General features: G+C 37.9%; 2 protein-coding genes across 3 annotated transcripts; both read right to left on the reverse strand.

Annotated features, from left to right (window-relative positions):
• Positions 1-1,028: 1,028 nt before the first annotated feature.
• slc25a55a (solute carrier family 25 member 55a) lies at positions 1,029-6,876 on the reverse strand. 2 transcript variants are annotated; one of them, XM_059329661.1, is made up of 10 exons: positions 6,751-6,876; positions 5,635-5,739; positions 4,952-5,077; positions 4,533-4,588; positions 3,157-3,247; positions 2,948-3,066; positions 2,649-2,844; positions 2,391-2,545; positions 2,222-2,297; positions 1,029-2,123 (listed from the first exon to the last, which is right to left on the reverse strand). In XM_059329661.1, exons 2-10 carry the CDS (start codon positions 5,652-5,654, stop codon positions 1,964-1,966), a joined length of 999 nt encoding a protein of 332 aa, XP_059185644.1. In that variant the 5' UTR covers positions 5,655-5,739; positions 6,751-6,876; the 3' UTR covers positions 1,029-1,963. The 2 variants fall into 2 exon arrangements, with proteins under 2 accessions (XP_059185644.1, XP_059185645.1); XM_059329662.1 differs by lacking the exon at positions 6,751-6,876 and adding an exon at positions 6,422-6,440.
• Positions 6,877-10,644: 3,768 nt separating this feature from the next.
• tshba (thyroid stimulating hormone subunit beta a) lies at positions 10,645-12,541 on the reverse strand. The gene is made up of 2 exons (XM_059329654.1): positions 12,291-12,541; positions 10,645-11,561 (listed from the first exon to the last, which is right to left on the reverse strand). Exons 1-2 carry the CDS (start codon positions 12,450-12,452, stop codon positions 11,283-11,285), a joined length of 441 nt encoding a protein of 146 aa, XP_059185637.1. The 5' UTR covers positions 12,453-12,541; the 3' UTR covers positions 10,645-11,282.
• Between the last annotated feature and the right edge of the window lie 164 nt (positions 12,542-12,705).

Below are 12,705 nucleotides of genomic sequence, written 5' to 3' on the forward strand. Positions count from 1 at the left end.
ATAAATTTATACATAAGTAATAAATAATTGATGATTAACATATGAATAACTAAATGGAAGTTGATAGAGCTGATAAATATAATTATTCAATTAAACACATTATAATTAAATAGGACATAAATGTATATCATGAATTCATTTCTAAATTTTCCTTTCCTTTATTCTTCCTTATATCTATTTTTACTGTAAAATAGTCAATTTTTCATGTCAGAAAAACAGAAACCCCTTTTCAGCTTTGTGAGGGGCATTTGGTGGCGTCTTCTTCTTTTCTTTTTGTTGTTTCAACACAAACCACTGCACACACTAGAGCAGCTGGAGCCAAAAGCTGCTTCTCCATTTTGTAAGTTTTTACTAAGAGCATGATGGGGGAAAATGCATGGTATCTAGTTGTAGTCTTGTAAATAGTTACCCTGCAAGATGCACAGTCTTTCTAAAATCACAGTCTGAGACTAGGCTGGGACTAAAAATTCTAAATACTTGTCTTTAGATGTGAGCAGGTGTGAGCCGACAAGTTTTCGAGGAGTCAAATCTTTTCAGTCTTCTGATTTATAGGTAGCATAAAGCAGATCATGCCTTCACTATGCAGGAACCTAATTTGCTCAATTCCTCAATTTTGTGTACAAAGTTTTTAAATCCAAACACACGGAATCATGCTGCTCTTAATTTGGTAATTTATTTGATAACTGGTGTAATTTATTTTTCTTTACTTCTATTCACTGAGCCCCACCTCCCACTTTGAAAGCCTCTACCCTCAGGTACAAATACCCCTGGTTGAGAATCACTGGTACAACTTTGATGTCCTCTACCATTATTTTTCACTTCGAAAAAAAATCAAGTAAATATAAATAATACTGGTTTATTGTTAATAGTCAAATAAATCCACAAACACAGAATGTGTACATTTCAAAGTTTTAATGTATATATATATATTTATACGTTATGTACAAAAAGCCATCACAAATCACAAATATGGTAACAGTCATATTTCACATGCTCAGTCAGTAGTAATGCTTTTCTTTTGGCTAAGAGTGATTCCTCAGAAGAGAGGAAGGTCAGTCTGCTCTGTTAAGGCATAAACCAAAAAAGAAAACACCTTGTGGAGGATCAGGTATGCAAATGTTAATGTCTAAAATGAATCACTGCGGACAAACAGACAAATATACATATATATAATGTGCATGAATGCATCTCAAGTTTTTTTTGCAGGTTATTAAGATACAAACACTGCAGTTCACAGACTACTTAACAACTGTCGGGCTAATGTCAAGTATATAACAGGACACAGTTTCTGGTTTGGCAAACCATATGGTCCCATGTGAGTAGGAAGGTTCATGATCAGTAAAATAAAACAAATACACTCATGGTTTTTGCTGAAAATGTAAGTAAAAAATAATTTTAAAAAAAGATCCCTTTGCATTAGATTGTGTAAATTGGGCCCAATATGTCTCCAATTTGAAGCCTTTGTCTAAATTAAAAGCTTTGTAACATGAGACAGCAATGGAAAGGAAGAAAGTACTGCACGCTGTTGCATTCAGAAATTCAAAATACAATTAGCATTTAAATACAAAATAATACGAAAAGTGACAGCATGTAAGAAATCACAAAAATAGGTGAAATATAGTGAGCTCCCTCCCTCACAGAGGGAAACAGAAGAGGACTGTCTCTGGGACAAAGAAAGAATAACACTGCAACTCTGAGTCCCGCAGCCCAGTAAGGCTAACAGCTTCAAGTGCAAACATTGGCTATAGCCTCATGAATAAGTCACAAAGTGTTTGAGTGCAACACAGCTGTCAGACCACACACAAGTTGAAATCTTAGGTCTCTTCATAAAAGCCTTTCTGAATCAGTCAGACTCTGGATTTTTTTTCTTCTGTTGCTGTAAACTGATGGAAAGTAGCTGCCAGTTGTTCCACCATCCACACTCGAGGTCCTATGCATAGTCACACAGCAGTCTGATATGCTCTCATGCTGACAGGAGGCTTAGTGGAGAGTTGTCCACGATGTATTCGCCAACGCCAGCAAAGTACATAACCTGTGCAATGCCGAACAGAGGAGCGATGACCAGGGCTCGACAGCCGGCGCCTTTCAGGAATGCAGAGGGCCCCTCCTTACGCATTATTTTACTGTGGAGAACAAGACAGTTGGGTTTTTGAATACACACGGGGGAAAAAATGAAAGAGGTATTTAAGCAACATTGATCACATTGACACATCGGGCTTACCTCACACAATCCGTAACTCCATTGTAAGTGTCTTCAGTGGATCCTTTGTTCAGTGACTGCAGTCTAGTCTTCACCACTGAAAAAAAATGCAAATATATCAGATTACATTCCAGCCACATTACTATTAATAAATAGGCCCATTGTGGCAGACATGGTTCTCTCAACTCACCATCACAGGGGTTTACAGCCACAGCAGCAGTAGAACCTGCAACACAGCCGGAGAGGAACGCCCAATAGAAGGGCGACGATGCCTCAGGACTGGGTTTGCCCAGGCGGTTCAGGTTGGCAAACAACGGGAAGTAGACAACAGAAAAGGGCACATCCCTGAAAGATCAAAACAAAAGGTTGTTTTAGACTGAAAACCTGATATACAGAAACTAGTCTGACAAGTTTACATAGTTCCTCTTTATTTGGGGAGGATACGTACCTCATCAGTGTTGCCCCCAGCCCTTTGTAGAGCCCCTGGATGCCCTGCGTGTAGAGCAGTTCCTTTGCGATCTGTGTGGCTGACACAGATCGTGGCGCTGAGACCACCGTGCCAGAGTTGTAAGAGCGGCTGAGGACGGTGGCAGTGGCCACTAGCTTGGTGGCAGGCATCAGACCGGGTTTTTGCTGCTGGGCCGCTTTGGACAAAAGATAAAACATGTTAATATAAACCCTGGAAGGCAGCGTTTTGAGTTAAATCCATGCAGATAACATTAAATACAAACTTTATATTCTTCTTACCGAGTCTGCCTGCATCTTGTAGCTGAATCTTGAGCATTTCCATCGGCGTGGTGATAATAACCTGACACATGCCTGCACCACAACCTGCCAGCATCTCTTTAAACACCGTCAGCCCCTTCCTGTTGACAGACAAAACATGTAATTATAGTGATACTCAGCATTTCTCTTAAGAGAACATTTTGATGATTTCATTGGATGATTTTGCTTACCCGTCCTTGGAGAGGTGGTGCCTGAAGAAGTCATTAGCAGCCAGCTTGATTGCCTTTTCAGGTGTGACCAGGGTCAAATTTACAGCAGCACCTGAGGAGGAAACAAACACACAGTTAGTACAGAATTCACAATAATGTTTTCATTTTGCACATGTACAAAACATTCCCTGTCACTATCATTACAACATTACAAGGCAATTAGTCCATCGTATGGTTTATCTACACATAGACAGGACAAATGCTCAATTTAAAATAGCTTCAGTCACAATGATGGAGGGTTAAGTCAAAAGAAAATAACATTAAACAGTTTCAAAAGGAAATGAGAAACAAGCAAAACAAGTGACAAGGGAAGAAATGAGGAGGGTGATGAATGTCCAGAGAGAGATGCAAATGAGAAGTCTATGAAGTACAGTGAGTGACTTTAGGATTAAAAAAAGGCCCACTTTGCAAAGAGTAGACTTTATGAAAGGAAATGTGTTTCTATTGAAAGGCCAAAGTAAGAAAAGTTAATGACAACAAGAGAAATGAAGAGATGTTAGTGAAAGGACAGGCTGATTCATTGATTATGTACTGTGTGTGCAGACCTTAGGCAAACTTAAAAACTGATCTGTAAGACTGTTGACCATCTATAATAAATTTAAGTTTGCCACAGATTAATTTTAAGCTCAATTAAAGTCTGCAAGGACACACTTCATAGTCTAGAAACGAGGACCTACGACAAGTTGACAGGACAGTGAAGAGACAGTCAAGTAGTTATTGACAGGAAGTCCAAATACAGAACAAATAGATGGCAAAACAAAAACGTGTGCCTATAGTTTTAAATAGAGCAATATTGTAAGAACCATTATATGATTTGCCTCCAGCGTGGCTGCGCCTTATCGGCTAGCCTTCAATATCCCAGGGGGACCCAAGTCTGTAATATGAAAAACACAGATGCAAACAAACAGCATTCCTCACACAAGCAGAGACCCAGACTAACAAAGGCCTCAGTTTTCCTCATATTTAACTATGTCAACAAGGTTTTAATTTCTCTTTTTGACATTAAGTCAATAAACTGATGATTAAACAGTGCATTATCTTAATTACTGCATAAACACTATTAAAACACCATCTTAAATGTGCAGAACCACTTTTCATGAGAGCAGCTTTAACCACTTTACTTTTATAACTTATTCCATTATTCCAACTTATAGCTTCATAGTAAATCAAGCAACCCATGCAACCAAATTAAACTGCATTTCAACTTTCAGCAGTTGTAATCATGTAATCAATTATCCAACTACAGCATAGAAAGATCTTACTTTCTTCTACTTTTTATCCTCTCTCATATGTTCAAGCCTACTGGAGCATAATATTCAGATGTGAATCGATCTTACCTCTATACATGCCAAAGTAACCCTCTGATCGAACTGTCTTGACAAGGCAGTCCATCCTGCAGAACAAGAAAGCAAGGAAAATAATCATTGGTATGAATCATTTGAGAAGGGGAGCAGATAGGAAAGAAATATTTCACAATGACGGCTTCACAAGAGTCAGGGAACCGTGAGTGCACTAAGTAAACATGGATGCTTGCTGAGAGGGTAAATGCAGCAGTACTTTTCCACCCTTCAGAGGCACGTGGACCACTTCATTGCATAGGAATGAGAAGAATTTCTCTAAATGTATACATTTATCTTAATGTTTACATGTCATTATGGGATCAGCAACAATAGGATGGATTATGCATGAATGTGGTAGGTATAATGACAAATGATTGATGCTGTGGTGCAAGCCAACAGTAACTAAAAATACTTACATGCTCTTGTAGACCTGCTGACCTGCTCTCTGATTCTGCAACCTGGTCTTTGCCAGGTCAATGGGGAAGACACAAGTAACCCCAACGATACCAGCAATGCCTCCATTAATGAGCTTAGCTGGGAGACTGAAAGGAAATGACAGAAAAAGAGAACACTTTAATGTGGAGATTCTTTAATAACTAAAAAATAGTGACAAATAACATAAAAGGTAGGGTTGCGATTTGGGCTGAAATACAAATATATCTGCAACAGTTTTTGAATTTTGAGGATCTGCTGCTTTTATGTGTTAGATAACATTGCAAATTGAATATCCCTGACTGTCAGGCCGCAGATACAATAATATTTACTCCAGTTAAGATACAAGCCATTTTCTCAATTAATCACCTGGTAAACACTGATGTCCATCACAGTTGGCTAATGGTTGTATTTAACTACTTTAAGCCCAACCAACATAAAAAACCTAAAGATAATGAACTATATAAAAACAAACAAGTAGCAATTTTGCTTAAATGACATGCTGAAAGTAGTCATGGTTGGCATTTCTGCTTGAAAATGACTTTAATGGTTTATAAATGGTCAAAATAGTTATGAAATCCTATCAATTTATTTATTTCAGCTCTTGTGCAAATAATGTAAATTAAAAAGTAATTGTACTTCATGGAGAAGAATGTTTGAGACTTACCTGATATGTTGCTGAGACATGATGACTTTGCAATAAACTAAGTTACAAGTGTAAAACGAGGTGATGTAGATCCAAGTGTTCTTCAGTCAAATCAATGAATAGAGTCTAGAAAGTCATAGAAAGAGAGAAAAAGGAGGAGTTACTTCAGATGTATAATCAGGTTCCGCAGTAATGAGGCTCTTCCTGTGCAAAGCGCTTATCCCACCCACACCAGAGGCTTTAGCTTATCTCGGCGCCTCACAGTCACATGACAATGACGAGCAGCACCGCTACTTTTTTTTACATTTTATTTCAACTAGCCTATGACATTTATTGATCATTTCACTCAAAAAGGATGTAACAAAGAATGGCTATTAACAGTCACATTTTATTTTGACTTAGGCATAATAAATCAACTTAAGTCACACACTTGACATAGGCCATTATCTTTAAGGGGTAAAATCACATGATCTGATCAACTGAGGATGTAGGTGATTTTATCATAGGTGGCCGGCGTCAAAGGCAAAAAAAAAACAATTGACAAAAAATGACTTAGGCGATTATTTTAACAGTGTGACGACATGGAGTACAGCACCGCTACTTGAAACATGAGTAGTACAACCGGTGGGCGTGACTAGCTCACATACCGGAATGCCATATACGGGTATAACCGGCCTCCATTCATTCTTGATACTGATCAAACATGCAGCCGAATTTCTTAAGAACGTGCAGACAGTGACGTGAATAAAGATACTAAGTTATTAACTGAATTTTACGTGTACTCGTCAGTGCAAAGCGCGTCCATTACCTTTAACGATTGTATAGATGATTCTTTGTCGCATTAAATGAAGGAATCGTCAGTAACATGCCACTTCTATTACCATTGCAGCAAACTGAAGTTGAACTGTTAAAAATAAAGCTCAGAAATATTGATATACAGTTTGGTCTCATCACGGTTAAGAGAGGTTGCTTTCAGTTTCGTTAAATTAACGTTAGCGAACTAACGGCTGTTAGGTGCGACACCCATTCAGAACAATACCATCCCTCAAAAGCAAACAAATTGGCCATCAGGAACAACTTAATTCGTTTTACCGTCATCCTAAATTGTTTAAACAAGAAGGAAAATGTTTTACTTACGAAAAGATGGTCTTGTTGTAGTTTTTCTATAAGATCGTTTCGAGTCGTTAACCTTCGTGTGCTGTGCCGGCGGTGTCTGCTGATATATAGCTGAGAGAGGAGAGAGTGGAAATTTCCATTGAGCTCTGAGCAGGGGGCGGGGTAAGCTAGTTTGCATGCTTGTAGCTGATTAGCTACGTTTGAGAATCCTCTCGTTTCATTGGTTGATTTGACCCATCAATCCGACAACCATCCAATCATACAGCTACAAAGATTGTAAAGGGTGGAAGAAGAGAAAAACCATTGTTCGGCGAACATTTATTTAATTTTTATGGTTAAAACCTATTTTATACAGTCTATGGTTAAAACACAAGTGGATATATCATAAGGTCAGATATTCACAAACGTTTTTTTTGAGAGATTTGTCTCTACAACGGTCCAGGCACTGTTTTAGAGTTAACATGATCCTTGTCCCATTTTAAAATAATGGGGTAAGATCATGATGGCATAGAGAACATACCAGAAAGCTTAGTTGCTGCACCCATAAAATGACATCATCCTAATCCTAATCTATTCTATTTATACAGTTATTCTACTGGGGGTGGAAAGTACCTAAACACACTACTAACACAAGGAATATTTGCATTTTCATATTAGATCTATCATTGTGATACTTTGCCCCCACTACATTCAAAAGTGAAACAATATAGCTCCTTTTCTAGGTAATGAATTAGTAAAGGGGAATGATAACAATGTACTATATAACCCATGTAGTTTTGTCACTATCTTTAAATTGTGGTACTGATTATTTTTGTAAGCAAAGTATGAACATTTCTACCACCACTGGTTGGTCCTGGTTCCTTCATGCCATCCCTTTACAGCAGGGTTAATGTGGGTGGGGGTGGTAACAAGTTTCACCCCTCTCTCATTCCCCCCAAGGCACTGAAACTACAGGTTTGCAACTTTGTGTATGAGAAGTGGGCCTTTTTAATGAAAAACAGAAGCACAGTTACTTCACCTCAGGTGAATAAATGTATTGATCTGAAACACAAACATGACCAATCTTTTGTTTGGTATAAATTGGATATGAAGGGCAGCCTATCGAATAACTCAAAGGAATTATTTTCTGGGTTTTACTCGAGCAATGTGGTAAATTCAACTGCAGGTGCGAACAAGTATCAAGTTTCTGGTGCATAATATGTAAATACACCAACTGGATGCATGCCAAAGGCAAGTGGGCTCTAGTTAGGATTGAAACAGGTTTATCTGAGGCGTTTCTTTTAAGGTATAGACACATTCCAAGGCATCAAGGACTGGCATGACTGAAGCTGAAAAGTTGTGTAATAGCAAGTTCTACAGCTGTAGGTAAAGTATGTCGACCTACAATTTTCCCATGGCCGACATTCTCATACTTGCATAAGAGTTCTATCCTGTTATTTCGATCACTTTCTTTTGTATTTAAATGTCAAATCAGGTATCATATAATCAGGGATCATGTTAACATCCACCAAAAGAGGAACAATCACTTGTGCAACCAGGGCTTGTGCAAAAAGTCTGAGTTGTAAATGGTTTTGCACCATTTAGTAGACGCACAAGCTGCACGATGTAAAACTATATTCAGTTTAATAAAACTTACAGGATAGATCCTGAAGAACATTTATAACCTGGAGGTGTTTGCATTTGCAGTGGTTTGTTTTGTCCTTGCTGATGTGGTATAATAAATGTTGCAAACATTTATTTAACTTTTGTTCTCAACAATATTTCTCATCTTTTCTTGGCCAATCTAGAAATTAAAGCAAACTGAAAGAAACTTTAGTGTTTACATCAGGGTCATAATGTAAATTTTAATTTAATAGTACCAAGGCAGAGTTATAAGTTCCAGCTGACTTTTAAACTATACTTGCAGCTCTGTGGATCTGGGAGCTAGTTTAGTGTGTTAGCATGCTGCAGATAATGAGAATGTCATTTAATTTGCAGGCATTTGTTCATCATCTTAAGTTTTGAACAAATGTAAGTTTTGACCTGATGGTGGCACTAGTGGAAACATCAAGGTATCACCAACATTTTTACAGTCCACCCTGAAAGGATCATAAATGTGTGTACAAAAAATTCATGGCAATCCATAAAATTATTTGCAAAACATTTCACCCAAAACCACAAATGTAAACCTCATGGTGGCATTAGAAGAAAGGTGAGGGGGTCACAGTATTTAGGATTTATTGTCTGGGAACAGTGACCATTGGGTAGATGTTGAGATATTTCACAGGCTAAGTGAAAACTTTAACTAGCTGGGGGAAGTACAGGAAAAGTCAGCGGATCATCAGTCATAAGTCATTAATACATCACCTGGGTAAAAGAATATCTGTAACAAACTTCATGACAATCCTTCCAATAGTTGTCCAGACATGTCACTAAAAACAAAGGCAGCTAAGAAAAAATTTGGGGATCATGAATGGCCGTGAGTGTCTGTACAAGATTGAATCTTAAGCCACTGTGTAGTTGAGATACTTCAGTCTAGACTTTAGTGGTGGACAGACAAACCAACAGACAGATCGACAGTGCCATCCCTGGTGGAAAAAAAATCTCACATTTTTTCTGGTTGAATAAACACAACACAAACAAAACTCCATGGTTTGTCTGAATGAAAGAGTGATCGGTATGTGCGCCACATAGCTGGTTCTCTGTGCTGATGGAAGCAAATTCCATTTTATCCACTGCTTTTTCCATTAGGGTATTAGGGTTTTCAAAACACCACTCCACAGGGAATTTCAGCAACGCAATTCAAACCATTGTGCCGATTTTAGCGTTATATCAGGTCAACTGTTCATATAAGTATACAGCATAATTTACCCTCCAGCTATGTGGGTTGTTTAGTGAAGCCTAGATTACATAGACTTACTTTGAGGCCGTGTCAGGACATGTTTAATAACATTGTTTTACGATGAAAATCATACCACCCCTTTGCAGTTAAAATACTACAGGGTTGTATATTCACTAAAATAAAGGCATGAATAAGTCTAAAGCATTTTCCCCCCGAATAAAACAAACCACATTTTAACACATATAATATAAAGGAAAAGTAGCAGAATTGTCAACACAGACAAAGACATAAACAATGGACTACAAATCCCAGAATGGCCATGTTGTCAGCTTGCAAGGGTAAACAGTGTCGGGTTGTCAGAAGTTGTACAAGCTTTCTCAAGGTTACTATAATGGCTCAGCATATTACAAACTGGTTTTCCCCTGATCTTTACCACCCACACATTCAGCTGGAGCTCATCTATTTTGTTCTAAACACCTGTTCTTTAAGGTTGCTTGAACATTTGTAAATTTATGATGTTAGATCAGCAGCATATGGGGATGTGGGGAGTGATGTGAATGATAATCACTCCTGCTGTTTTGCTGTTTTTTAGTTACTTATGTCTTATATTTTACTAAATGCTTCAAAATGTGAGAAGCCATCAGAGCTGAATAACCAACAGCATATACCAAGAAGGCTCAGTTAAATATAGTAAAAGTCTAAGACTTAAAAAAATAGTGACTTTGTCAACACAGGGACACTTTAACATATATATATATATACTGTAATTGACCAGAAGAATGATGTAATATACAGAACAGACAAATATTGAAGAGAGAGCAATGTCATAGAGATACACGTGCTGGACTCATCATACATTCTCCACTTTGAACTTGTGCTATTAATAAGCTTCAGCTGTCTCTCTGAATTCTCCTTGATAATATGAAACTACAAATATAAACACTACTATACATATAAATATGATATATATATTTAATTCTAAATATAGGCATACACACTCTTCACATATAAATAGTAGTAATATAGCAATTATAGTTTATATATATATATATATATATATATACACACACACACACACACACACATAAACTATAATTACTCAACAGATAACAAAGTCCCACTATAATTTAGGTCTTTGGTGACTCTTCTTGGCTAATCTCTGTGGTTTAACATGCTCACTGATAATCCATTTAATAAGAAGAGGTGTGTCAGAAATCATGTGCTTTCCAGAGTGACTGCCGAGGCAAAAATATCCGAGGTGACATTGTGGAGCGTCACTGGCCTTGTGTGTTTGTTATGTAGTAAACAGAAAGCTACAGTATGGTCCGGCACAGGATGTGATTAAGTCAAGTCACAGCTTAGTCAGAGAGCTATTTAGAGGCTTCAGCTTTAATAGAGTTGCATTCAGAGTATCCCTTTCAGAGTGAACATAATATGTCTGGGAGTCACACTCACATGAGAGGACAGGAGGATAAATAATGACGCAGACAAAAATACGCACCAGGATAAACCCCCCCATTGTAAACTGAGAAGCAGAGCTGCAGCACAGACACGTTGGGCAACAAAGACACAATAAAACAGGCTGGTACAAAAGGTACACACAGTGTAGATATCCCCATATCTACCACAAGCTATCGGGTGACGTTTGTCAGTTCTCTAAACATTCATGAATCATGTCGTTTCAGCATGGTCATTTTTACAAAATAAGGACAAGTTGAAAACCACAGAAGAATCAGAAAGGGATCATGTAGTTGCTCTGGTCAGGATATGGGTAGATACGTCTTACTGGCTTAGTACACCCGGGTCTGTCCACGCTGGCCCTGTGTGCGCACTCATCGCTGTCAGTCCTGCAGGAATCACAGTGGCAGCTGAGAGCAACAGGGTAGGTGAAGACGGGGTTGGCATCGATGGGGCAGCCGGGCAGTATGGCTGTGCGGTATTCCACCTTGTCATACGTACAGCCACTCTGGATGAGGAAGCGTGGGCCGAGTATATACCTCATGTTGCTGTCCTGCTCATCATACACAAACACATGAATTAAACTTTATTTAAAGTGCTCGTTTTCAACTGAAAATGGAAAAAATGGGCCCAAAATTGTTTTTGTGACTAAATATCAACACATCTGAAGCTTTAATTTAACCTGCTTCCTGTTGTACTTATACATACTTACTTATATACTATGTTGTGTGTTGATATAGACTTAAAATGTTTGAACGTTTCTGATCATATTTTATTCATCTTAACATTATAATCATATTTCAAACTTTCTGTTGAAGATGTCATAATAATATATGTTAATATATTACAGTTAATATGTTAAAGTTAATTCTGATGTAAATGTGTGTAAATGGGAAGCTTTTTTAGTCAGAAATACAGTTTTTCTAAAAATGTACCAATGTTTTACTACTTCTTTTCTGCCATAATTCTGCACATTAAATAAAGTCTAAAATTTAGCAAACAAGAGCATATGCAATTAAATATTAGAACTACATTTGAAAATACTTACCATTTAAATACCAATTAATCTTCATCTTACAATTTTAAACAATATAATTTCAGTCTACCACTTACACTTACATTTAACACTTTAGTTACAACAAAATGGAAATGTGTTTTGACCTGAAAAGATGACTAAAAGTTAATTCACAACTTCCAGCCAAGCAGAATTGATTATCTTTGTTGGCCATGATATAAGACATCAGCTACTGGAGAAATGAATGACCGTCCAACACATACATACCCTTGAGTAGCAAAATCCCATGCAGATGGTTGTGTTGACCGCCACACAGAAGTCACACTCTGGCCTCTCCACGTACAGGGTGAAGTCAGTGGGTAAACATGTGGGAACAGCTGGGTTGAACAGCAGGAAAAGGAGCCAGCAGGTGAACACTGCAGTCTCCATGTTAACAACGTTATTTTTTCCCAATCAATTCGGGACCTGCATGGGAAGATAAAGAGACAAGTTGACAACCAGACAACAGAGAGGATAAAAAGTTTAGTATCCAAAATATTACTGTTTGTTTGTTTCCTTCCTTCTACAAGTGCCAGTCACCTTCTCAGGAGATGTGGGAACCTGCAGGCCTGGTGAGACTGTCTAAACATCCCTGCTCAACAGTATTTATGTGAATATTTTATAATTAATCTGTATCCAAGGT

Source organism: Centropristis striata, chromosome 3 (assembly GCF_030273125.1).
Source record: "Centropristis striata isolate RG_2023a ecotype Rhode Island chromosome 3, C.striata_1.0, whole genome shotgun sequence".
NCBI lineage: Eukaryota > Metazoa > Chordata > Actinopteri > Perciformes > Serranidae > Centropristis > Centropristis striata.